Source organism: Peromyscus leucopus, chromosome 9 (genome assembly GCF_004664715.2).
Source record: "Peromyscus leucopus breed LL Stock chromosome 9, UCI_PerLeu_2.1, whole genome shotgun sequence".
NCBI lineage: Eukaryota > Metazoa > Chordata > Mammalia > Rodentia > Cricetidae > Peromyscus > Peromyscus leucopus.
Genome location: NC_051070.1, coordinates 111,550,572 through 111,575,451, shown reverse-complemented (window position 1 = coordinate 111,575,451; position 24,880 = coordinate 111,550,572). Strand labels below are relative to the sequence as shown.

The 24,880-nt window shown below is 47.0% G+C and overlaps 1 protein-coding gene across 4 annotated transcripts in view; it reads right to left on the bottom strand.

Annotated features, from left to right (window-relative positions):
• Nucleotides 1–24,880, bottom strand: part of Cacna2d3 (calcium voltage-gated channel auxiliary subunit alpha2delta 3) — an 844,969-nt gene that overhangs the window by 171,975 nt on the left and 648,114 nt on the right. For all 4 annotated transcript variants that reach the window (XM_028882449.2, XM_028882447.2, XM_028882448.2 and 1 more), the window contains 2 exons: nt 24,634–24,708; nt 37–120 (listed from right to left, as the gene is read on the bottom strand). In XM_028882449.2, coding sequence (XP_028738282.1) covers nt 37–120; nt 24,634–24,708 — 159 coding nt within the window. The remainder of the gene's footprint in view (nt 1–36; nt 121–24,633; nt 24,709–24,880) is intronic.

Here is a 24,880-nt window from a genome sequence, read left to right as displayed (position 1 = left end):
AGCCCTCACCCATGAGGCTTGAAAAGGGTCACTTACCACATCATCCCGGTCTTCCCACTCTACTTCGGAGAGGTCCACACTACTGTAGTTAGGTTTCCTCCGCTTTTTTCCTTCCTCATACTAGCATAGGGAAGAAGAGAAAGACAAACAAATGGCTGTGAACTCATCGACTGGGGCATCTTTAGCCTCCTAGGACCTGTTTCCTGGATAAGGACTGTGAATAAACAACAGCTACCGTGATAAACCCCGGTGAGTGATACTATTAGCATTTTAATGACAGGCCTTGCTGTAAATGTTTCCTCCAAGTTGGAGAACATAAAGGTCAATTCTTGGCTTGGCATGAATTTCCATACAGAATTCCTTGACTCTAAAATGCCAGGTGCAAAGAATATTTATCTTACCCTTGGATGCAATAAATATGTGAAGGGTGGGGAGACCCATCTCTATTAAAAAGCTGGTGAACCCAGCCCTTTATGACAGAGGAAAGCGCTTCCTACACACATTTATAAACATCTTGTCTTTTTCCCCTGAGCTCCATACACTTCCTGTCTCAAATCTCCTCCAGGATCCTTTGCTGAGAAACAAAACTTTGATTGCCATGGTTGGACATGGTCTCAGCATCCTGAGAACACTTTGCTGGCTCACAGACCTTCTACTTGCTACCGGCCATGGCAGCGCGGAGCTAAGCACAGCTGCTTCACCTGGAGTAGATGTGAGGACTGGGAATCGCTGCCAGATTTAAGGGCCATTAGGGCATTTCTCTGGAAAAGCTGATGAGTGCATTAATAAGTGGGGAATGGTTTTACTTTTCCCCCCTAAATCACTGGTGTTAGTCACCCAGCAAGTGTACCATTTTATCGACCGGACATTCTTGTGTCTGGATGTTTGTGTGTCTCGAGGCCTTTACTGTTGGTTATTGGGGTGTTTATTAGGTAGGAAAGTCTGCCCTCTGCTGCAGGCTAAGGATAAGCAAGCACTTTACAAGTTTGGAAGGTAATGTCCATAGTACACTAACAAAGTTGTACATGTATACAAAATACATGCATAGAGATGTACCTGTTTCCTTTTCTGCTCCTTGCCTCAGTCCCGTTTTGATTAAATAATAAAACTAAGTGAGAGATGCAGGGTCAGTCTACATGTTTTAAGACTCCCACTTGCCACTTTGGACACTGGTTGGTGGTTGCAGACAAAGTCCCTAAAGGTACCCCCGACACAAGGAGAAGCCTTTGCCTGTTTAGAACCAAACAAGTCTAAAGTGGACCTCAGTGCAACCAAGGGGACAGTGGCCAGAAGGGGTGATTCTCACATCATTGTGGTACCAAACAATGTCAAACTCAAACAACATTGCTCCTGTACCCTTTAGTCCTTGCCAACTGCATTGTGGGGATCCTGCACCATCTCTAGAAAGCCCCTCCCCTACTACCACCCAAGAAGGCTAGCACGCCTTCACTCGCTTCTCTGAGGTTTCTAATTAACAAGACATTCCCCATTCACAGTCACTTTTATGACATCAGATCCACTCCAGATGAAGAGGAAGGAAAGCCACTGTAAACGACAGCAGGTTAGCAGTTGGATCCTGTTAGGGAAAGTTCCTGTGTGCATGGGAGCTGGGCAAGCCAGTCTTGCTAAAAGCAGAAGTAACTGGAAGGAAGGAGGAGGGAGAGTTATGGGTCTGAGTCATGGGCAAGAATCACGGGGGAGGCACTTAGGGTGCTAGGACCCAGGAACTTCCCTGTGGGAAGACAGAGTCTGACAGCCTTAATGAACCTCAGCTACAGAGGCCACTGGCTTCTAGTCCTATTTCAGAAAGAACTATTCTCAAAAAAAAAAACCTCACACAGCCCACAACTTGAACATCAAAGTCATACTTTCACAGATGCTTGGGTTGCCTTTTAATGGCTCTGAACCGTTCCTTTGTTTTGCTTCATAGAAGGAATTCTCCCTTTGGTCACTGAAAACTGTTCCTTTATTCGTTTACTCAGAACACACACATTGGCTACCTGGAGGACATAAAGCCCTGAGGCCTTTGGAAGTGGTAAGCTGCCTGCCATGCCAGGGTGAGAACTTGAATTCAGAGCCCCAGAACTCAGGTAAAAGGCAGATGCAGTGCATCTGTGACCCTGGTACTGAGTGTGGGGACAGAGACAGGCGGGTCACTGGAGCTTTTTGACCAGCCAGTCTCCTCACTGGTGAGCTCCAGATTCTGTGGGAGACCCTGCCTTAAAAAAAATAAGTAGAGAATGATGAGGAAGATACTTGATGTAGACCTCTGGCTCCAGGATGCACGTGTACATACATACACTCCTATCTGCATGTACACATGTACATATCCATGGCAAACACATACATATACTACACACATACATGCGAAGTGTAAGACACCAAAGATAGGAAGTTAGGTAAGCATTCTTCTTCTCTTCCCATGGACTTACTTGGAACATCCCTCCTTCAATTGTGCCTCCATTATTGCCCATCCCACAGCTAGGAAAATGAGCTCGGACAGCTAAGTAACAAACGAAGTCAGTCAAATATGACAGCCGGTATGGGGGAAGGGCACCTCCCCAACTGCTAACCTCTGCCTTAGTGTCTCTGTGTAAGCCTCATGTTAGTTCAGCCTCTGTTGAATTTAAACTGACTCTGAGGTCCTAAATACCAACTGCATCTTCGTCTTCCCAGCATGCACAGGTTTTTGTCTGAAAAAAAGAGTACAGTGGCATTGCCCTTGCCCACATTACGCTGGATCTGCTATGCTAAGCAAGCCACTGGGCTGTGCCAGGCTTTCCCAGTGAGCTGCAAAATGGGGACAGAGTGCGCCAGCCGAAGCAGGCAAAATGGTTCTCCACCTTGGCAGCTCATCCCAGGCAGCACACAGCTGCTGAACCCAGGCAGACCTGACTCTCTGCCCAGAGTTGGGCATTACCTCATTCCTCTAAAGGAAAGCTACCTCAGTAATTCTGCCACTGTGCTACAAGCCACAGGCAGGATGGGTTTCTTGAAGATGGTGGTGCCACACAATCATGACCAACTGTCTCCTTCTGGAATGTATGGGACAAGTTGGGATTCCAGATTCTCTGGACAGAGATATTTGGATGTGTTCTAAGGTACCCGTCTTTTTGGAGGTGACCTAGACAAGAGTGAACCAGTTGAAAATCCTTGAAATTTTACTATCCCTAAATGTCAATAGACATTTTTTTTTTCTTTTTTGGAGTAGTAATCCAAACTGATCTTGAATTGGCTATGCAGTTGAGGATGACTTTGAATTTCTGATCCCCTGCCTCTGCCTTCTAAGTGCTGAAAACACAGACTGGCACCATTGTGCACAGTTTCTGTGGGGCTGGGGATTAAACCCTGGGATGTACACATTCTAGGCAAGCCCTCTACCACATGAGGCACATCTCCAGCCTTTCGCTTTCTTTTATCACCATTCAAGAAACTCAAGCCAATATACCAAAAGTCTACTCAAGGAACAGTGGGTCATTAGGACAAGTTACAGGCTGCCATAATTTCCAGGCTAAGTTGGGCTATTGAGTGAGTTTCAGACCAGCCTGAGCTAGAGAGTAAGACCCTGTCTCAAAAACAAAGGAACTATGAGACACCAGAGAGTGAGAGTGAAAGATCTCCCCATGGGCTGGTCTATCAGTTGCTACATTGTGCAAGATCTTCTAAATCAACATCACTGAAGGCAATGGAGGGAAAGTTACTCCCTCGGAAGCTCCCTTTGATGAAGGCTCCTCCATAATGTCTGCTGAACTAAGTGTGTGCCATGGGTCTGAAACGCATTCTTATTAACAGGCGAATGTTAGAACTTCAGCATCAACGAAGCACAGGGATTCCTTTAGGTTAGAAAAGGAAAATGTAGCAGGCTATCACATAGCTGAAAGAAACCAATGGTAATAAACAAATTGACTCCAAACCTGACAATATCTGTTCCCCATTAAGAAAGCTCCGCAGGCCAGGAAGGAAGCTCCTTTACCCATGCACCGGCCACACCCATTTCACATATTTTCAAGAAGTGTCTAGGTTTTCTTGCATGAAAACTCCTAGAAATGTGGCTCTAGTGACGGTACCATTGTGCTGGGTCAGAGACTGTTAAGGGCCTGACAATATGGGGAAGACTCACATCATTCCAGGACATAGGAATTAGTTCAGAGACGGGGACATAGCCTACAACAACCTAAAAGACTCAAAAGACTCCATCTTGGATACTTTCCTGGATTGTTCCAGAAAAGGGGTTCTCCATGCACCAGCATTGCTAAACCTGTGAGATGTGAGCTTGGGGTATATCATGGCCACCTTGAGCACTACTTTGAGTCCTCCTGGGAATGAAGCCAGTACAGAGAAAGCAGAGGAAACTGAAGATGATAGTCCTGAAGGTGTGTGTGTGTGTGTGTGTGTGTGTGTGTGTGTGTGTGTGTGTGTGCCTGGACCTACTATACCTGAAATCTTTGCCACTTTGGATATGTCAATGTATGGTTCCCAAATTGCTCCCTTCCCTTTTGGAGACAGGGTATCACCGTTAGTCCTGGCTGGCCTGGAACTATGTAGACCAGATTGTCTTCAGACTTACACAGATCCACCTACCCACCTCCCAAAGGTGGGCATTAAAGGTGTGCACCACCACATCAGCCTACACTACACCCTTCTCCTAAAAATAATCCTGCCTGGTGTTTCCAACAGCAGGTGGTCAGACTGTGCACATTTAATGCCTTTCCTTCGCTTTAGAAGTGAGCTACTTTTAAAGACCATTTATTTATTATTTTTATGTGTATGTGCATGCCTGTCTGAGTTCATGTGCACTGCATGTGTACAGGAGTTCACAGAGGCCAGAAGAATGTGTGAAATTTACTGAAATTGGAATTGAGGGCAGTTGTAAGATGCCTAACATGGGCGCTGTCAACCACACCTGGGTCTCTACAAGAGTAGTAGGCACTTTCAACCACGGAGCCATCTCTCCAGTCCAATGCACTACTTTTTAAAAATACATTTTATGTGAAATATTTACAGACTCTGTTACTTTAATGATTATTTAGGAACATTTGATTTACAAAATACCTTGCCACCTACCAAGATGTACTACTGTGTGTGAGCAGAACTCAGCTCCATATACTTTCCCTCCATACCTCCTCCAAGCAACAGCAAAATAGTTAAGCTCTGGACTCCCCCACACTGGGACTGGCTCTCCCCTCCCCCCATGCAGCCTTTGGGTGGGACAAATCCCAGGCCTGGCTCCCCAACTCCCCCTCCTTGTTCTTAAGGAGCCTGATATGGTGCCAGGCATTGTACATGGCAATTGTTAGTATATCTATAATCTGTAACTTCCTTTGAAAATGTGGTTAACGAATTGCAAACAGTTTCCAAAGGGTTACAAACAGACTTTCAGAGGCAAAGGTAGGCCTGCAGCTTTTGGTGCCTGTTTTATGAAAAAAAAAAATGTCCAGGAGAATTTAATAAGAAAAGCTATTGTGTGCTATGAAATACTTGGAGGTGGAGCTTCAAATAAAGGCCAGATGTGGCGAGCAGACAAACAAGCCAGTGGCTAGGGTGATGGGACAGGAAGACACCCATCTTTGGAGCAAGCCAGAACTACCCAAGGGCTTGCTTGAAGCTTAGTCTTTATTGGTCTGGATCAAACTCCTTCTGTGTCACCTGCAAACTGGCTTTGGAAGCCCCGTGAGGTGAGCCAAGGTGTGGCCATTCTGATTTAAAGAAAATGACAGTGGCTTTGCTTCTCTGGTGTTCCTTTGGGAAAGACCCAATGGCAGCGTCCACACCTATGCCTATGGCCTCCATGAAACAAATACAACATGGGCTAATTGACCAAAAGCACATGCTCTACATACAGACTGCTGGGAGGAAGGGAGGAAGGAGACGGGGAGGAAGACGCCATGCCTAGGACAGTGCCCTCTGGATGAGGAGACGGTCAACATAGAGCCAGTCATCTAGAAGGATGTTTCTGTCTCCAGGCAGGCATGACCTTCCTCTGACAAAGGTCTCCATTCTCTCCTCTCCTCTCTAAGCCTGAAGAGACTATTTCAGAAGAGACATGGGCATCTTTCTCTTCTGTGGATACTCAATCATCTATTCATTTTCTGTTCACCTACACATGCCCACATCTTAATGGATGCCAAATACTTCTCAGCCCCTGTGCCAGGCACAGTGAGTCTCAGTAAGACCTGGAAAAACTGTCCCATGAGGACCAGTGCCTACCTTCAAGTTCTTGGTCACAGCTCACTATTAATATGGCTCAAACTATATCAGGGTTGGCTGTTGGGGGTGGGCAGTGTAAAGCTAGGGCCTGGGAGCCAGGCCCAGATCCCTGTCAAGCCTGCACACTCATGATGCAGGGCTAGCTTTGCATGTTTCTGAACCTCATTGTTCTTCTCACTAGATAGAAATTTCAGCCCTCAATTCCCAAGATGCCTTGAGAAGCACCGAAAATAAATGTGGCTGAGCATAGAGCCCGGAACAACATCGATTCTAACAAATGCAGCCTAAACATTCGCTCCCTTGGCCAGTGTTAATGACCACTGATGCCATGGCTGGTTTCCAAAGCATGACACTTGTATCACACAGTGCTCATCCCCTCTGTGTGGTCACAGGAGAAACTGGTTCTTAATATGTATGTAAAATGCTTAAAGGGAAACCAGTCTGCATTGGTGGCCTTTTCTCAAGGCCAAGGGAAGAACATGCCTGCTTATGTCAGAGCGATGCCCTTTACCCTACACTGCCGTAGTGGGATTCCAGCCTGCCAATGGCAAGTCGAGGTTTCCATAGGGACAATCTGCAGGAGTTGGATCCCACGGCTACTGTCAGCCCCAGCTCTCCTAGAGATTAACAACTCCTAGGGACTATCAACAAATGTCACCATCTAAATGACTTAAATACTTTCTGTTTCTCTCACTATTTTTTTCCCTAATTCTTTGTGTAATAATTGCTTGTAGAAAATTTTGGATGAAAAGAGTGCAGCAATTAAAAAAAAAAAAACACTATTCTCGCCACCCATACTTAGAGGTCACACTGCAATCTTTTCCAAAGAGTACTCGAAAGCACTTTCTACTCTCAGCTTCCAAAGTTCATTACTTCCCCAACCAGGAACTCATAAAACACACAGCCGGTCTGCTCTGTCCACATGACTGCCCACCCCCGCTCTTAGCTGCCCACTCACTGTTCTCCACAGAACATGTCTAGGGCTAGGCACTGTGCTAACTACCGTCTGCATCTTGCCAAATCCTTCCAAGCCCAGTGAAGGATTTAATAGATGGAAAATCAGAGCCAGGTCCCTTAGTGACAGGGCTAATGGGACTGAGAAGCAGATCAACTCTACCTGATGTCTGAGTTCCCCACTGGAGTGGTTCCCCACCTCAGTAACGTGGCCCTCTGTGCAGGCGGCCATCGCTGCCTGAACAGATGATAAGTGCTCAGTCTTGGTGGTAGAGCCTTCGGGAAGGTAAATCCCAGTGGGCACATTCTCCTCTGCGCCAAAGTGAAGGCTATGTAAGCCTCTGGCAGAGTGACTGTCCTTTGAAACTGGCCCTAGTGCCCAGTGACAGTGTCAGAGGAAGAAGACCACACAATGGGGATGTCAAGGAGTCAGGGTGCACCTGGGCTCAGTTAACTGTTCCTATGTAACTTCACCATGATTCCTCTCAGGAACGCGGACAATGGCTACAAGACTAGGAGAAAATAGCATTTGCACCGGAATTTCCACCAATGTCATGCTGCCCCCCATGCTGTGTGACTCTACAGTAGCCTGTGCTCCCCTCACCAAGACACATGCATACCTGCATGACACATGCATACCTGCATGACACATGCATACCTGCATGACACATGCATCATGTCCTGGCATAAATTCCCATGTGTCTATACTGGAGACGAAATTCTACAAGGCCTGGGAAGATGAGAAGCCTAGACCCAGGGCCATGAGGGTGTGTCCCATAGTAGCAGGGAGTTTGGAGAGGGGCAGTGGGGCATGTCCAGACGGGGCCTTTTCCTCTTCCTCAGAGGCATGCTGCCCTTGTTAATTAATGTTTTTAAGTGTCTAGAAGATGAAAAGTTCTATGTGCTCTCCTGTAGTTTGATTACAAAATCCTTTTGATGGCTGTACAACTAAAATGGCTTGGATGTTTAAAAAAAAAAAGGCAACAATTAAGAGGCTGCTTTGAAAACCCAAATGACCTTTATCTTAATCAGTGTCCTCCTAGAAGCCATGAGTCACACACTGTGTGTGGGGAGGTGGTGGCCTGGCCCCGCCATGGTTTTGTAGGTCAAACGTGGCTTACTGTACCATGGCTGGATTAAACTTAATTCTCAAGAAGCCAGTCTGTCTGGTTACCACAAGCTCGTCAGATACATTAAAATGTCCTCAGGAGCTTGACAGGATGGAAACTGTGTGCCAGCCAAAGGAACAAAGGGCAAAGATTCGACACTGGGGGAAGAGGGGCCAAGCCAGATCTGGTGAAGGAAGTGGGGGTGTCAGTGAGGACAGACAGCTGCTAGGAGAAATGAAAAGACGGCCATGGCATGCCAGTTAAGGGCGCAGCTAGCACCTGGGGAACATCGTCTTAGGTCAGAATACTTCGAGACAAAAGCCTGTCTAAAGGTAAATGCAAGAGGGTCTTGTAAATGAGTTCCGACTTCCTGAGAGCTGCACTCGGCTCCTGGATGGGGGCGTGGCTTCTTCCAAATCCTATTTCAGAAAAGTTTTCACATACCACCGTGCCATTAGGAGATCCTATCTAGGGCCAAGAGAACCCCTGTAATTTGGAAGCTTATCTGTGATATCTAGCAAGTAACTTTTTTTTTTGTCTAATTTACCGAATTTTATTCGACGTTTTCCATGACTGCATTAATGATATAAGACCCCAGGGTACGTTCAGCTGTCACACCATTTTAAAGGGGGTCTAATCAGGCACAGCAAATGCATCCTAGAGTTGCAACGGCAAAGAAAACAGATTTCCTTATTCACATAAGGAAGATCCCAAGCTAGTAGCAATGTGCTCTGGAGCTCAACTGGCCTTCCTCAGGGAGCAGAGGCTGTCATTTGCTGGAGAGAGAGAGAGAGTTCAGGGTGTAGCTAATTTCTCCCGGCGGTCAGTCCTGGGTGCCCACATTCCTGATGCTTCTCCCCAGTTTGTCACTGGGAAGAGAACTCTTCTCTCATCATATCTACTTGTGGGGCCCAGAGTCAGAACCTAGAGAACTCTCAACATCCAGAGGAGTCTGATAAACACGGGAACGCTACTCACAAGACACCTCTCGAAATGAAGCAAGCGAGGGACGCTGCACGGGAACGCAGAGAGATCCTTCCTCCCATGCCAAGCACCATCACCTCACTGATGCGTTGTACTAACAGTCTCGGCAAAACACGGCCTTCACCAGATGCGCCTGTGTCTGCGCAAGCGCGCGAGCCTTGGATCTTGGATATCTGGGAAGACTGGATGGTAGCTTCCTTTGGGCTTTGTTTCCTACTAGAATTGCTGCCACTCCCCGAGAAGGAAGGGTGTGCACAAAAGGACCCACACCTCTGGGCATCCCTTTCCATGAGTTTTTTTGTAGATCCTTCCAGCTAGAGGCTCTCTCCTTTCTCACCTGGGTGGCCCTTCTTTCAGACCTGAGAACATGCAGCATGAACACACGGTACCTTGCCTAACCTATGCTCTCTGCCCTAGCCACGTTTCTGACCTCTAACCTGGACAGGTTTTCATCCATCAGTGCCTCTCCCAGTACCACTGGCCTGGTGACCAAGAAAGAGGGGTTGGCTTTTATGTAGTATGTGTGCCAGTGCCAATTAGAGTGATATATCTCTTTACAAATGTTTTTGGATACATGGTGGGCCAAATAAACCCAGGAGATTTCTGATGTGATTTACGACTCACAGAAAAGCCAAGGTCCCCTGCGAGGTTGGCTGAGTTCTCATAGGCTTTCATTCCCTGTGGCCGTGGAAATGTGGCCAGAGCTGGGGCGAGAGAATGGGAATGGGCCCGTGGGCCAGTGAAGCAAGCTGCCACATCCATGGATTGCTTCTGGCTTCTGAGTGCTTTGAAGGTGAGTCACATCAGGCAGGCCATCAGCTTACTGTCAACCGCCAAGGAAATGCTCTCCGCTGGATAAGTGGCCGCAAAGCAGTCCCCTTGCCTGGATTCTTCATCTCTAACCCACTCCCTGGGTTCAGACTGAAGGATTCCTTTACAACCAAAGCTAGAACATGCCAGTGCTTGGTACAGTGCCCTCTCACTCTGTAGGATGACACTCACGATTCCAGCCTTTTACAAGTCCTGTTGTGTGGCCTCTGCTATTCTGGCAGTTTTGACCACATCCTTCCTTCGTACGCCCCTGCTAGACAGAACTAACTGCTGAAAAGGTCATCATTGCTGTTACCTTCTGGTCTAGACACATGTCAACCTATCTGCTCCTCACACCCTTGACTCCAACTCTGAGTCAAGTGGCCAATCTCTCTGATCCCTATGGACTCAGGTGAGATGTACTCCCGTGTGAACTGGGTCTAGACAGGGTCAGTACAAACTTCCCGTTATCTCAGCCTCTCAGGGTAGCCCCACTATATAATACAGGGGTCCAGCTTATTTGCTAGCTTCCTACATGAACTCCTAAGCATCTTAGAGAACGCAGCTATTATTCATGGGCCATTGAGTGTACAGTGCCTGGGAATTGCCTGGCCAAGAGGAGGCTCTCCCGGAAACAGCAGCCGACAGCAGAGTGAGCATGTTGGTATAAGGATTCACTCCACCAATACCTGCCTAAAGGTAACTACATGCTTGCTGTGGGCATCCAGGAGCATTTGCTCATTAATTCCTCATTATAATCCTCGCAGGAGGCATTCTTTCTGTTCTCATTTTTTTCAGTGGAGAAAACTGAGGCATAAAGACTTTAGTAACACACCCAAGGTCACACATCTGACAGCAGCAGAGCTGACACTTCAGAGCTGTCAGTTACAGCTCTGCTCTCTGGAGAGATGTGTGCTGGGGAAGAGCCCTGTTCTAAAATGGAGGTTGCTGTCCAGTGTCTGACAAAGTGTGTGGTGACGATACAGGAAGGGGATGATGGTACAACAGAGGAGACAGCTGTGTTTATGATGATCAAGTCATTGAGGAATCTTGCCCTTACACACACACACACACACACACACACACACACACACACACACACACACACACATTGCTGTATGAGCCAGGGTGAACACAGACACCTTATAAGGGTAATCTAAACCATATTAATACTGTACCTGCTACAGAATTATGAGTCAGATAATGCCAAAGCTCCTCTCTGTGCCTCCCCAAAATCCCTTCTTGGAGTACAGCTGGGAACCCGGAGGTTCCAAGAGAATCATGCTATTTCACTATCTCTGCTATTTAGGACACACGGTACTCTGAAACCCCCTCATTTCTGGGAGGTGATAAGAACACATACGAATGCCTCACTTTACACGCAAAAGTATTTCAAATGAATCCCTTGGCCTAATTTGGCTCCTTTCTTATCTGTCTATACTTCCTGCTGCTGGGGGGTGGGCAGCGGGTTGAAGATCCATTCACTGGGCAATCCTCTCTGCTTGCACTGTGTGCCAAGCCAGGTCCTGCCTTAAGATAAAATGGCCTGAGAATAATTGAGCAGAGGGGTCTTAGGATTTTTGGTGCATCTCAGAATGTATGTGCCTGTGTGCCTCTGTGTGTGTGTGTGTGTGTGTGTGTGTGTGTGTGTGAGAGAGAGAGAGAGAGAGAGAGAGAGAGAGAGAGAGAGAGAGAGAGAGAGACTGAGACTGACTCTGTGTGTCTGTGCATATATGTTTATTCTAGTTGATGGCTTAGATTTGTTTCTTGTAGAACTTGGCTTCAGCTTAGCCTGCTATGAACTGTATACCTGACCAAGTAGACTTGGGTTTTGTCAGCTCTGGGTCCATGTTATGATCTGGATGTGAAACGCCTCCACAGGCTTGTGTCCAAGGCTTGGTGCGCAGCTTGTTGTGCTATTTCGGGGGGTTCTGAAGACTTGAAAACATCAGGCTTCACTAAAGAAGAAGGTCATTAGAGTCATGTTCTTGGTGACCACCTCTTGTCTCTAACTAAATCTTACTTCACTTTCCTTCTGTTCCCTGGCCACCATGAGGTAGGTAAACAATTGGGTTCCTTCAGATCCTACCACCACCCAGATCGGAGCCAGCTGACCAGTGACTAAAAGCTCTGAAACCATGAGCCAAAAATACATCCTCCCTTCAAGGCTTTTCTCTAGAAATTTTTGTCACAGTGACGAAGAGCTAACCATCAGAATGGGGAGGTCACTGTGGCCCAGTCAAATGTCCTTTGTGTTTGCTCTTCTGAGCCTCTCGGCCTTCCAGAAAAAAATGGGTGTAAGAACCAACAAACCTAAGATCTTAACTCAGCACCCCATCCTTGGAGAGCTGGTAGACCAGATCTCCTTTCTGCTTCCTGGTAGATGTTACTCAGGTGCAGTTTAATCCAGTGCAAACGGCAGCTATCAGCCAAAGAATTGCTACCAGGCCCCATCCTGTGATGCCAACCAATGGAGGGAGGAGATACCTGGACAAGCACAGCTGTTGACCCATCCCTGGTTGAATGGAGCAGGTGAAGCTGATCACTCTCAACGCAAGCTCTGCCCAGCTCAGCCAGTTTTCTTGCCTGGGTAATCTAATTGTTTGGGTGTTCGCCTTCACCCAGTAAACATTCCCAAGGAATGTGCAAATGACACCTGGATTGTATGTTTGGAAATAAATTTGCTTTGCATGTGATCAGTACAAGCTAAGAAAAACATTAAGAGTGGGCTCCTCCACCAAGTACAGGCATCATTTCATTCGGGTGATGGGATTAAATTATTGTGTCCCCAAAGCCCATGGTCCCAGCACTTTTACTTGCATTCTTTGGGTCTTATCATTCAGGATTATGTAAAAATGACAGCTGCTTATAATTATTTGGGAGTTTTGTGTTGCGATAATTAAAAACATCTGCCTTTATCTTTCTGCTACCAGACTTAACCCTGAGAGGTTGGGTCTACTGAACTTCAAAGAGGGAATCAAGAAATAAAAGAAAACTCCACACATTACTAACAAATTTCTAGCGATTCATTTAAATGTATAACCAGTTATTCCAACAGCCTTCAAACCCTTCATTATCTTTTAAATATATATAATTTGGGACTGCTAATTAGATAGCAATTTAATGCTCTCATGGGGATTCAGATGCAAGGTCTTCCTAAAATGTAAACGCAGAGGAATAATTGTTGGCATTCACATGATTGAATTCTTCAGTTATTCAAATAAGTGTGCCCATTCACATAGTGAGATCATTTGAATATTCTGCCCTCAAATTCAGCTGTAGGTTTTACAGGACCCTTCTATACCAGGAGGGTTGGGCTGGGTGACCTAGTCCACTCAGCTCTCTGGAGAGGGCAGACAGGACCCCTGGAAAAAACTGCCCTCATTAAGACTCCTCCCTCTTCTCTCAGAGGTAGGTGGCTCCTGTTCGTTCTTTCTAGAGAAGCAAACATACTTAGAATCTGCAATCTGAAGCTCTGAAAGCTTTCGTGCTTGCTGTTCTGGCTTCTCTGCGCTAGCCTGCTTGTTATTGCCTGCCTAGTTACCACCAATGAGTATCTCCCCAGCAAAGAACTACGGATAGAGGAGGGGAGAGTTTCATTCTGCCTTGAGTTTCTGCTTCCCTGTCTTCCGAGTCTGCGAAGATGGTCCTTTAAATTGTATAAAGATGTGCGGCCCATGGAGCAGCATGATTGATCAAGGAGATGACATTGGCTGTGATAGAAACCAGCACACGTGTCTCGGCCTGGAAGCATGGCTAGGGTTTGCATTCCTGGCCCAGGCTAGTAGCTAGCAGCTGAGGCTCATTTCCCTCACTAGGGAAAGGAGGTGCAGACAAATCTATAGGAATTTTTAAGAGATCATTATTCAACACATTGCCTGTAATTACATTTTGATGAGCTTTTTATTGCTAATTTATCATCCAAGATGGGGCATTCTAGATATGAAATTAATCTAGTAAAGCAGAGGTCAAAGTGTGCCTAGTGTAAAGAGGAGTCTTTTTCTCATCAAATTATTTCACCCAAAAATAAAGCAGCAGAAATTCCCCTCTCTAAACCGCATTTCTTTCTGAGGCCTACTTAGGACTTTCAGTGTTGCCCAATAGACGTAAATGCAAACTTGAATGCCCAGGGCAAAGGAGGAAAAAAGTATGACCTGGACACAGGTGCAGGAGGCCCGAACTGGAGGGAAGCAAGTGGCGCCCCACTGTGTGTCCGCAGAGATGCTGGGGTGCATGCACTCAGCCTGACGTGGTGCTCTAGTCCAGAGCAGACTGCAAGAGTTAGCTGACCCCAAGACAAGCTCAGTGCAAGGTTTTCCTTCCAGAGCTGGAGAGAGACCTTCAGGGACACAGCAGGACACAGGCAGGCATGGCCCCACTGGGGGAAGGGGTGTTTCATTTCCCTGGGGAGCTGTGGGACTCAGCATAGAGCACACACCTGGGAGCTGGGTTCCCTGGGAGGGAGTGTCTACTGTCCAGCTGTGCTCAGGAGGGGTGCTACTCATCCCTCAGCACACTGGCCTCCCGTGTGCCTGGCAACAGTAGGTTCCGGAAGTAGAGCATATCATCATTGAGGCACCAGCAGTGGTGATGCATACAACATGCACAGAGGGGAGGGGGAGGCGTCGGTGGTGACTGTATCATCAGGAGCTGGAGGTGCAGGTAAGAATCTGTCCAGGAAAGTGCTCTAGAAGTCTGTCCTAAACCCATGCACAGACTCCAGGCATACTGTGTATCTCCAGGCCTCAGGGTCTTTGCACGTGCTATTTCCTCCGAAGGGCCCCAGCTCCACGCTCCATATGATTTCTCCCTCAACTTCCAGATCTCAGCTTACAGTGAACTGGAAACCTAAGAGCACGGCCTCCGGAGCCCCGGTAAGTAGCTTCTCCTCCCTCCCCTTGCTTCTCCCATGCCCGTGTTCTTTTGTTGTTAGTTTGTTTTGTATTTTTTGTTTTATTTTGGGGGTCTTTTTGTTGTTGTTGTTGTTGTTTGCAGAGCACATTCCAAATCTGTGCTGCATTTTGTTTATCCTTTTATTTATGAGTTTAAAAAAAAATGTATCTTCTCCATAAGAGTGCAAGCACCAAATAGCGGAAGGAGTCTGCTTTCCTGGCTTCTAGAGGAGTGTACACTATGGTAGGTTTTTAATGAACATATCTCACAAGGGAAGGTGAGGAGGGACGGGGTGGGAAGGACGGGAAACAAAGTGAGGAGAGGGAAGGATTAGTAGTCCCTCTTCCAAGCACGCCACGCCCCCTGTGCCATTCCTAACTGCTGCAGACAGCATCAGGAAGGGTGAGTGTGAGTTTTTAGGTTGCAGACCAGCTAGCTCCCTGCACGCTCCCCAAGCTGTGTGACCCACGGCCAGCATCAAGCACTTTCATAGATGCTTGTTGGTACTGCCACCCCAGAGCCTGTGCTATCAGCTTCTTCACTCTGCTCCATCTCCTATGCGCCCAGGTCCTCTCTCCACATTTGTTCCCTTCAGTCTCCTTCACCAGACACCTCAGCAGTCCTTTATGTGCAAGGAATCTGACGGGAGTCCTCTGGTTACCTGCGGTGACTGGCAGATGTATTCAGACGGCTACTGGGCAGTAGGAAACCCATACTATGTGGTCCTTGCAAAAAGCCTACAATGATGAGCAATACTGCAGTTGGGCTAAAGCAGGTGTGTGTGTGTGGGGGGGGGTCAGACTTGGAACTCCCTGAGTGTAGATATCAGAGTCATAGCTAACAGTGCTTCCCAGTACTTGGATTCATGAACACACAAGTCAGGCTGCTTTGGTTGCAAGCAACAGATACTGAATCTTAATGGTTTTCACAAAGCGGGGACTCATTGGGAAAAGAAAATGAGGAAATAAATTTTCTACTTCTCCTATGATGAGATACAAAGAGAGAAATCAGCAATAAATGGATAAACGGCCCTTCTCTCCTCCCTCCTTCCCTCCCTCCCTCTTTTCCTTTCTTCTTCTATTTCCTTCTGTTTTTCCTTTGCTTTCTCTCCTGGAAGACTAATACCTTAAGAGAAATAACCTACCTGGCCCTCCTTCTGTGTCACTTGTGACCCCAGCAGGGAGAAGGACAGAGTAAGCTAGCTGACAGGGGGTGGGGCTTCACAGAGCATCCCCTGGGAAAGTTTTGGGTAGGATGATTGACACTCCAATAGTGGTGTGGTTCCTTGAAGCTGGAAATGTTGGGAGACTTTGCTCCCACTCTGCGGGAAAGGACAGAGGGAGGAAGAGCTACAGGAGACTGGAGCAGGAAAGCCACAGAGAAAGACAGAGTCCATAGGTTTTAGTTTTGGCTTGGGCACAGCCAGTTTGGCCCCAACCACGTCTCTACTAGAATGAAGAACAACTTCTATGCTCCGAGCAGATCAGCATCCAGGAGCAGAGAAAACACTGGAAGAGGAAAAGGGATGCACACACACAGCTTCAGAACTGGAGGAGCAAGATTATGATAAGTCATGTCCATAATCATTTTTGACTTTTGTGAAACTGTCTTAAATGTCTTTCCTGACAGACACACTCCTTGGTCCAAGTACAGATGCTTTTCTTCTGCAAATATTTAATTAATTTTTCTTTAAACTACAACCATACATGGCAGATCCTCACACTCAGGTGACCTCTCGGACACATGCTAACAGGCAGAATGTTACTGGAACTCAATGAGACAATTTGGGCAGGATGCCCATCTTAGAGCCTGGCTTCTGACATTTTGGGTAGCAGATGCATGGCCATTACTGGTCCCATTTCCTTGCCACTTCTAGCTCCCAGGGTACTATTAAAGCACATTACATATTCAAACCATGAAATTAGCTCCCATCGTTCATCTACTACCGAGTATCCAAGCACACACTTGGTCCCAGGACCAAGAGGCTGCAGGCTGGAGTATGGGAAGTTGGAGCACTAAGCTCAGCTCTGCCTGGAAAAATGCAGTCTCTCCCAGTAAAGCCCTTTATTCCTTAGATCAGGAGCTATGCTGCAGCATTCCAGCTCAAGGGCCCAGCCCAGCCAGTTCCCACCACATAGTGATGCCTGCGCGCCACCTACTGGGCAGTCTCCTTCAGTTCATCAGCAGCCCGAGCATGGAGGGAAAGGTCTCAGAAAAAGATCAGCATATTTGCTTCAAGGTTTAAGATGGTCTACCATATACTCCCTGATAGACTTTGCCGGGAGAATGCATCCTCCTAAGACCAGAGAGAAGTCATCCCTGAGCTGCCTGAGGTCAGTGGTTTCAGGGAGACGGTGAAGTCTCCCCAGTCCTTTTCCATCTCGCACTCCAGGGCACCCATCCTTGAGAAAGAAAGGAAGATGCGTTGCAGACCCAGAGGTCGTCTTGGCCATCCGTGCTGTTGCTGTTGGAGAGTACTTTTACTGTATGATGAACGCAGAAACTTCCCTCTAACTGCCCAAGACTCTTTCGCCGGTACCAGGCTTGAAGTCAGCAGCATCTGTGGGATGTCAGCCAACAGAAGGGCAGAGGGCAGAGGGATGACCGGGGTGGAAGGGCCCGACAACCCACACATGCCCTGACATAATAAGGAGGGAGGGAGTGCTGAAAAGCACATGTGGCAGCCACATTTCTCATTTATTGTAGGAGCACAGTACCCAGGCTCTCATCGTCTGCCTCACCCTTCCGAAGGGCACCTCCTCCCAGGAGCACAGTACCCAGGCTCTCATCGTCTGCCTCACCCTTCCGAAGGGCACCTCCTCCCAGGAGCACAGTACCCAGGCTCTCATCATCTGCCTCACCCTTCTGAACGGCACCTCCTCCCAGCAAAGGGCGACAAAGAAGTTAGACACGCATGCATGTCCTAGCAACAAGTGGCCCAAACAAACAGAGGCAGGGGAGCTGTGAGGAAGAAGAGCGCTTCTCCGAGGTGATCACTGAGTCAAGAGCGGGAGCAAGCGTTTGTCATGCACACATAAGATCAGCTTCCGGGCAGAAGGGCAGTTGGACAGGGAGGAACCTGGGATTTCTAAGGAACAGGCAGACGGGCACAATTCTAAAAGGATCCTGCTTGAACACCGCAAGATGTAAACCTTTTCTAATTACAGGGATCTGTTCCCAGAACCCATTAGTAGAACTTCCGAAGGTTGTGAGCCCAAGGAAAGAACCCTAACGCTACCCCCACCTCACTTCGGCTTCACCTGCTGTTAGAGCCACCCTCTAATTAGTGTAGCATATGTTTACACATACCATGAGGGTACGCAGTCGGTTCCACAGGGGAGGACCAAACAACACATTCATTGGCATGTCCACCTCTCACTCCATCACTCCATGTACTGAATAACTTTCTACAGGGGTCCATCTATACCCAATGTACAACAGTGAACAGGGTTTAGAAAAATAAACTGTCCATGCCCCCAGAAAACAGAGAAACAGAATGATGATATAGGGTAGGCCCGTCAAGGGGCAACACCTGGATGGCATCTCAGGACTCAGTGGCTGGAACAGCTGCATTTGCATTTCAGTAGGGTGGAGGCCTCTAAGGAGTTAAGGGAGGTGACACTGTTATCTGTAGAATTGGGCTAACTTGTTTGAGAGTTAGCCTGAATTTTCCAGGCGAGCACAGATGATGTTTGCCTCCAAAGAGCCTGATTCGGATAACCTGACACCTCGGCTTCTCCCAGTGTGGATAATGCCTTCCACCCACTGTGGCACACTTTGGTTTAGGAAGTCCACATGGTCTAAGAGCAAACCCACATGGCTGACAGAGTCAGTGCTTCCCAACCAAGGGAGAGAGTCCATCTGCTCTGGCTTCCAGCCAGCCTCTTGAGAATTCTAGCCATCCCACTTCCCCATCAGAGGCCAGACAAGCCGCAGTCTGGGAGGGGGTGGGTAGCCATGACTGACCTCTATCCTCATCCATGTTCTCTAGAAATGTCTAAGATGTCTGTTCCTGTCTTAGGCCTGTAGAATCCTGGCAGTTGTCACGGCTAGATGCGGCTCTTGAGAACTTGAAATATTGGTCCTAAGTGAGACATGTTCTAATTGTCATACCTGTATCAGGTTTCACAGACTACTACAGAATGAATGTGAGATGCTATATTGATTATTTTTATCTTGGTTATATGTTAAAGCCGCAACGATTTGAATACATGAGCCCAAATACTATCTTTAAGCTTAATTTCACCTGTGTCCTTCTTTACTCCTTAGATGTGGCTACTGGGAAAATTTTTAACAACACACACAGCTCATCCTGTGGCTCACACTGAGTTCCTGCTGGACAGAATCTAACTATAACTGTACCACGACTGCCCTGGAAGTCATCCACAGAGCTGCAGAGGCCAGGCTTCTCAGCCACACCCACTCTCCAGCCACTTCCTGAGGAGCCAACACAGCACTGTGAACTTAGCCCATCTTGGGGACCTGGGCCAAGGCTCCTGGTTCTGGTACTTTATGGTTATGTGATTTGGGGGAAGTTGCATCACCCCTCACTGCCTTGGCTTTCCATAGGTGATGCCTTCCTTACTCACAGAGCACCCCAGATTATCAACCCATTGCTCAAAGTTACCCAGGATAACTTCTAAAAATACATATTGCCCATCTTTATCCCTTCCAACCTTCCAGAGCCTCTGGAGTCTTCTAAGGTGCCCCAGAGTCGCCATGGGATCTGTCAAATGAAAGCAGTGGCATGTGAAAAGCACCTGAACGGTGCCCTTCCCAAAGGGAGGAATCAGCACACACCAGAAAAACACACCAAGAGTAACAACCACAAAAGCAAATGGACCAAAGCTGCCTTTCCCCAGTCTCCTCGGGTCTCTATATTTACATCTAATCCCTTCCCATCAGATCTTCACTTCCTTGAAGCAAAGTACATCCCAGTAGCCTTGCGCAGGCCTAGAATGTAGAAGACCTCCAATGACATCAGAAACATTATAAATTTTCACGCCTCACAGGTCTACTGCCCATTTCTTCAACAGTGTATGACTGTTAGTATGACTGATTAGTAAATTTGCATCTGGGATAGAACCTGGAGCCTAGCATACAAAAAGCCCCGGGTTTCACCCCAGTACCATGTGAATCAGGTGTGAAAACATAAAAGAGGGAAGATCAGATGTTCAAAGATAGCCTAGGATATAGGAGAATGTATTTTTAAACAACTGAAGAGAGAGAGAGAGAGAGAGAGAGAGAGAGAGAGAGAGAGAGAGAGAGAGAATACCATATATAATATAATCCCCCCAGCATCTTCCCCTCCCTCCTGGCCTGCAGACACAGAACAGACAGCATTTGGCTGATTTTAGCATGAGCTTTGTGGAAATAAGTCCCAGATTTTTGTCATCCCAAGGTTCCCTGTGGAATCCTGCCATTGTTGTGACTGCTAGGAGGGACCTGCTTTGTATTCCCTTGAGGATCTGACCAGGTCTGCAGTCCAGGTTTCTTGGTGGTGTGGTCAGCTTAAATGTCCTTACCTTCTACAATACAGAGGCAGACTGGTCACCCAAATCCTAACAAAACTATAGGCCATGTTAAAGACAGCCTATTAGAGGCTACTTGTCTCTCTCTCCCTTGATAGGCAAAAGAAAAAGACATATATTCAGGGCTCAACATTCTAAGAGACATCGTTAGTAAGAAGGAAAACCAAAATGGTAAGAAATGAAATCTAGGCAGCACATAGAAATAGTTTCAGCCTGCCTATAAGAATGGCGAAGGCCACAAGAAGATGCATAAGCCTGCCGCTCCATAGGAGACATTCCTCAGGATCTAACTTGAATCCCAATTGTTGGGAAGTTTCCACTCCTCCCCTCCCCCCAGGAACAGGTGCTGGCTCTGTCATGGAAGGCCTTCGAGTCCACTGGAAGGCAGTTAGCTACTTCAGCCCTCGGGGCAGTACAGGACAGTCCCTTCAGAAACCCAGAAAGAACCTGTCATTTTGACATCAGTGAAGCCATTAGGAAATGACAAGTTGGTGGCGGGGGGGGGGGGATGGGGGGGCAGAGGGGGCACTTGACAGGACAGGGATCCTTGATCTTCACAGGGCAGCATGACTTCTGAGTGAGCTTGAGTAAGGCTCCTAGGGTGAGCTGTTTTTGGAGGCATTTCATGATTCACACCCAAATCATACAAGATGAAAGAAAATACTGGATAAAACCAAGCCAAACATGGAGTTTGGGGGAAGGATTTTATTGGACAAATTAGAAAAATATTGGTACTGTGCTTTAGCAAAAGGCACTTCTTTCATCCGGCTGCAAGGGCAGGAACAACGTCGGTGGCAGACAGAGGGGACCATGGGCTGTGTGATGAGGGCCCTCTCCACCCTCCCCGGCCACAACCCTGCTCACATTCAACCATGCTAATCTGGCAGCCTTGGCCAGAACAGAAGGGGAAGGTCCATTTATAATGACTTCATTCTAAGTCTGGGCTGGAGAGGAGGCAGGCGGGCTTGAGAAGATTGCTCGCTGTCTCTTGCGAGCTGGCCTCCAGAGTCCAGTCAAGGCAGATCGCTGCCTGACAGACACCAGACTCCCAGCACAAGCACAGCATCCACTTACAGCCTTCAAAAGGGACATTAAAGCTGGGTTTGAAGGCTCCCTTCATTCGTTTTCTGAGGACTGACTACACGCTAGGCCGGCTGGCAGGAAGAGGGATAGAAAAACACAGAGAATGAAGAAAGCCACCAGAAGACCTGAAGCTCAGCCAGCCACAGACACTTGACTGTGTGGCTTCTAGTCTTTGTCTCAATGTCGACTGAGAAACAAACCCCCCCACCCCCTTTTTCTCTATAGAAGGCCCACACGGAGCTACATAGCACAGTCGATATACTCCAGATTAGCATGGGACAAAATTCTTGTTCAACAACAACAACCCTCAAAAACCAACAAATAAAAGTCGTGTGTACGCATGATATATACGCATGGGGCATTGCAAATGTTTATCAGGATAATCTCCCGAATAAACGAAATGTGTTCTCTAGATGCAGGAGTAATCTGCCAGTATCCTCTCCTCCCAGTCTGTAAAGTAGCCAAGCCCAGATCGGCACAGATCAACAGAGCCAGGACAGATGGGATGCTAAGATAACTCCCACCACCCCGGCGTCCAGGAACCTGCCACACTGCAGGATTTCTGACTTCCATTCCCCCGTTCACACTGATGACAGGGCTGTGGTGTGCACATTCTGATTAAAGCAGTGTTATCAGGGGTAGGAGATTGTCAGAAAGGTTACGTGTGACCTACTCAGTCATAGAGCTGGGAGGCGGCAGGCCTAGAAGGTAAGGATAACCTGGGTAAGAGGCCATGCCTTCCATTTAGTGGAGTCAGCCTATACTCGGTGACCGTATTTAGATAAGTTAATTCATGTAATCTCCAATGGTGCCACCCCCTCTCTGGACCTCTCCTAACTAGCTGACGGCCTCATAGTTAAGGACAGATGAATGGGACAGATGGACCATTGGTCTGGCCATGTCCTTGTCATGAGTCAGTTGCAACAGATGCATGTGGTTTGTGTTTGGACAAGTGAGCTGTAGAGCATTCTCTTAGACTCCCTCACATATGGAAAGCTGACCCTGGCTATTGCTTCTGGGAAATCCGCTCATCCCAGTGTTTGAATAATGATATGCATAGCAATGACTCCTGTGTGTGAGCATTCACAGGACCAGACTCAAACAATGTTGTCTGGAGTGACCTGTTACTCCAGCCTTTCAGCTGCCCTCCCTGCAGACACAGCTCCATAAATAGGCTATTTATTTTCTGTGTGACCAGGAGATAGAAATGGTTAGAGAGACACTGAATACACTTGTAGGGGACAGCCATTCCCGATGCTATAAAGCGAAGAAAACCACCATGGTGACTTGTGACTTCTGGTTCCATTTCCTTTCTCCTTCAAAAGCCGATAAATAGGAAGTTAATTCATTCCATGGCAGAAGAGTCAGGTTTGATCATGCCACTGCCTCTGATCTGTTCTAGTTTGGAGCATATAAGTACCAGGAGTCCATACGTCATCACATCAAACCCACTTGTACCCATTCTGACCAATCAAAACCTCCACTTGACAGCTTGGGGTGAGTAATGCAGTCAGCTTTTTAGATTCAAAGATATCTTTAGATTTATATATTCTTGAGATATCTGTGGCATGTTTAATCAGACATTCCAAAAGTTCAGAGTTATAATTGAAATCAGCTAACCAGTTAATTTAGTCATTTAGACACACACACTCATTCATATGTATTCGTGTGTGTGTGTGTGTGTGTGTGTGTGTGTGTGTGTGTGTGTGTGCTGCAATCAAACATCACCATCAGTCCCATCTAAAAGCAAGCATATGGGATTCATGTGATGTGGTCATGATGACTCCATTAATACCATGGTGATTAGAGCAAAGTTGGATGATGATGGGTCTCTCACATGGACAGTTTCTAAACAATGATGCAAGTGAGAAGAGAATGGGTCCCCACAGTGCTTGGCTGACAAACATTTGCAGAGTTCTCTGCTGCTATGTTCTAATTCTGAGGAAAGGGACAGAGACTTCTGCTGTGGGCAGTACTGTGCGTTTAAATGCACGTGTGTGCGTGTGGATGTTGCCAAGAGAATGACCTACACGTCCTCCACGTAGAAGGCTGTGTTCCTCTTACTACCCATATCTTCTTTAAAATGAACTAAAGGCTCATAAATCGCAGGGGCCGTCACTCTTACAGCACATTCTAACCAGCCCAGGATGACAGGCAACATCATCCTTCCTCTCCACACCTCTCCAGGATCCACGAGAGATGCTATCAGTGGACTAGCATCTCTTTCTTCATTTCTTTATGTTTTTCTTTCCTTTGTATCATGGTAGATCTAGTATACCCAGGACAAGCGTTCCGCTGTGATCTACACAGTCATCCCTCTGCACACATTTTTTTCCTGTTCTAAGATAGAGTCTCACTGGACTGGCCTTGAACTTGTGATGCTCAGGCATGGCTTCTTCTGAAGAGCCTGGCTGTCCTCTAGGAGACTGTCCTCATTGTTCTCTGGAGGGGTGCTCTAAGCAACCTCCTTGTGAGGACCTGGCCTCAGGAGACAGACCATGGACTCTCTTGGATTGGCCTCAGACCACCCTTGGAGAAAATAAAAAACAGTGCTATTGGGTATGACTCAGGTGCTGAAAACCGGAGAAAAAAAATCTTAGCTGTTTCCATTTATCCAGAAAGGTGTTGTTGAATAGCTTCTGCGAACACTGCACTATGACAATGTAATTGGAAGGTAAATCCTAATGAAGTGAATTTTCAGAGATCTTGTACCTGATTGGTTCTATCAAAACAGATTTCCAGTAAGTGAGTCTAGGGCTAGAGTATGAATATTCATTATAATGGGTTTCAAACTGTGTGGAGTTAAAGAAAAAAATTCCAAAATACAGATAGATTTGTATTAAAATGAATGAATGCATTTAAATATATATGGATTTACATATAAGAACATGGCAGAAACTATGACTTCTCTTTAACACTATACACTGAGAGTCAAAACACTAGTTTGTGGCTATGAGAACAGCCTCTTTAACACCATAAACTGAGTGGTTTTCTCATGAAAACTGATGCAAGGTACCGTTGCTGCAGAGGTGAAGATAATCAGGAATGGACGCTCCTCTTACCAGTGGCCTGAGCTCCGGGTGCGTCAAGATATATCCATTATTCGTGATGGCGAAGGCGTAACCATGAATTCCTAACTGTAAGAGGAACGCAAAAGAAACCTTCATTAGCCGACTCCCAGGCGGATTCACAAAGCACAAAGCAGCCCGACCTGAGTAATTTACAGCTTAAACTTGGCATTCATAACCCTTATCAGCACAATATTTCATTAAAATGAATGCAAGGCACTGATCCTTGACATTTGGTGGA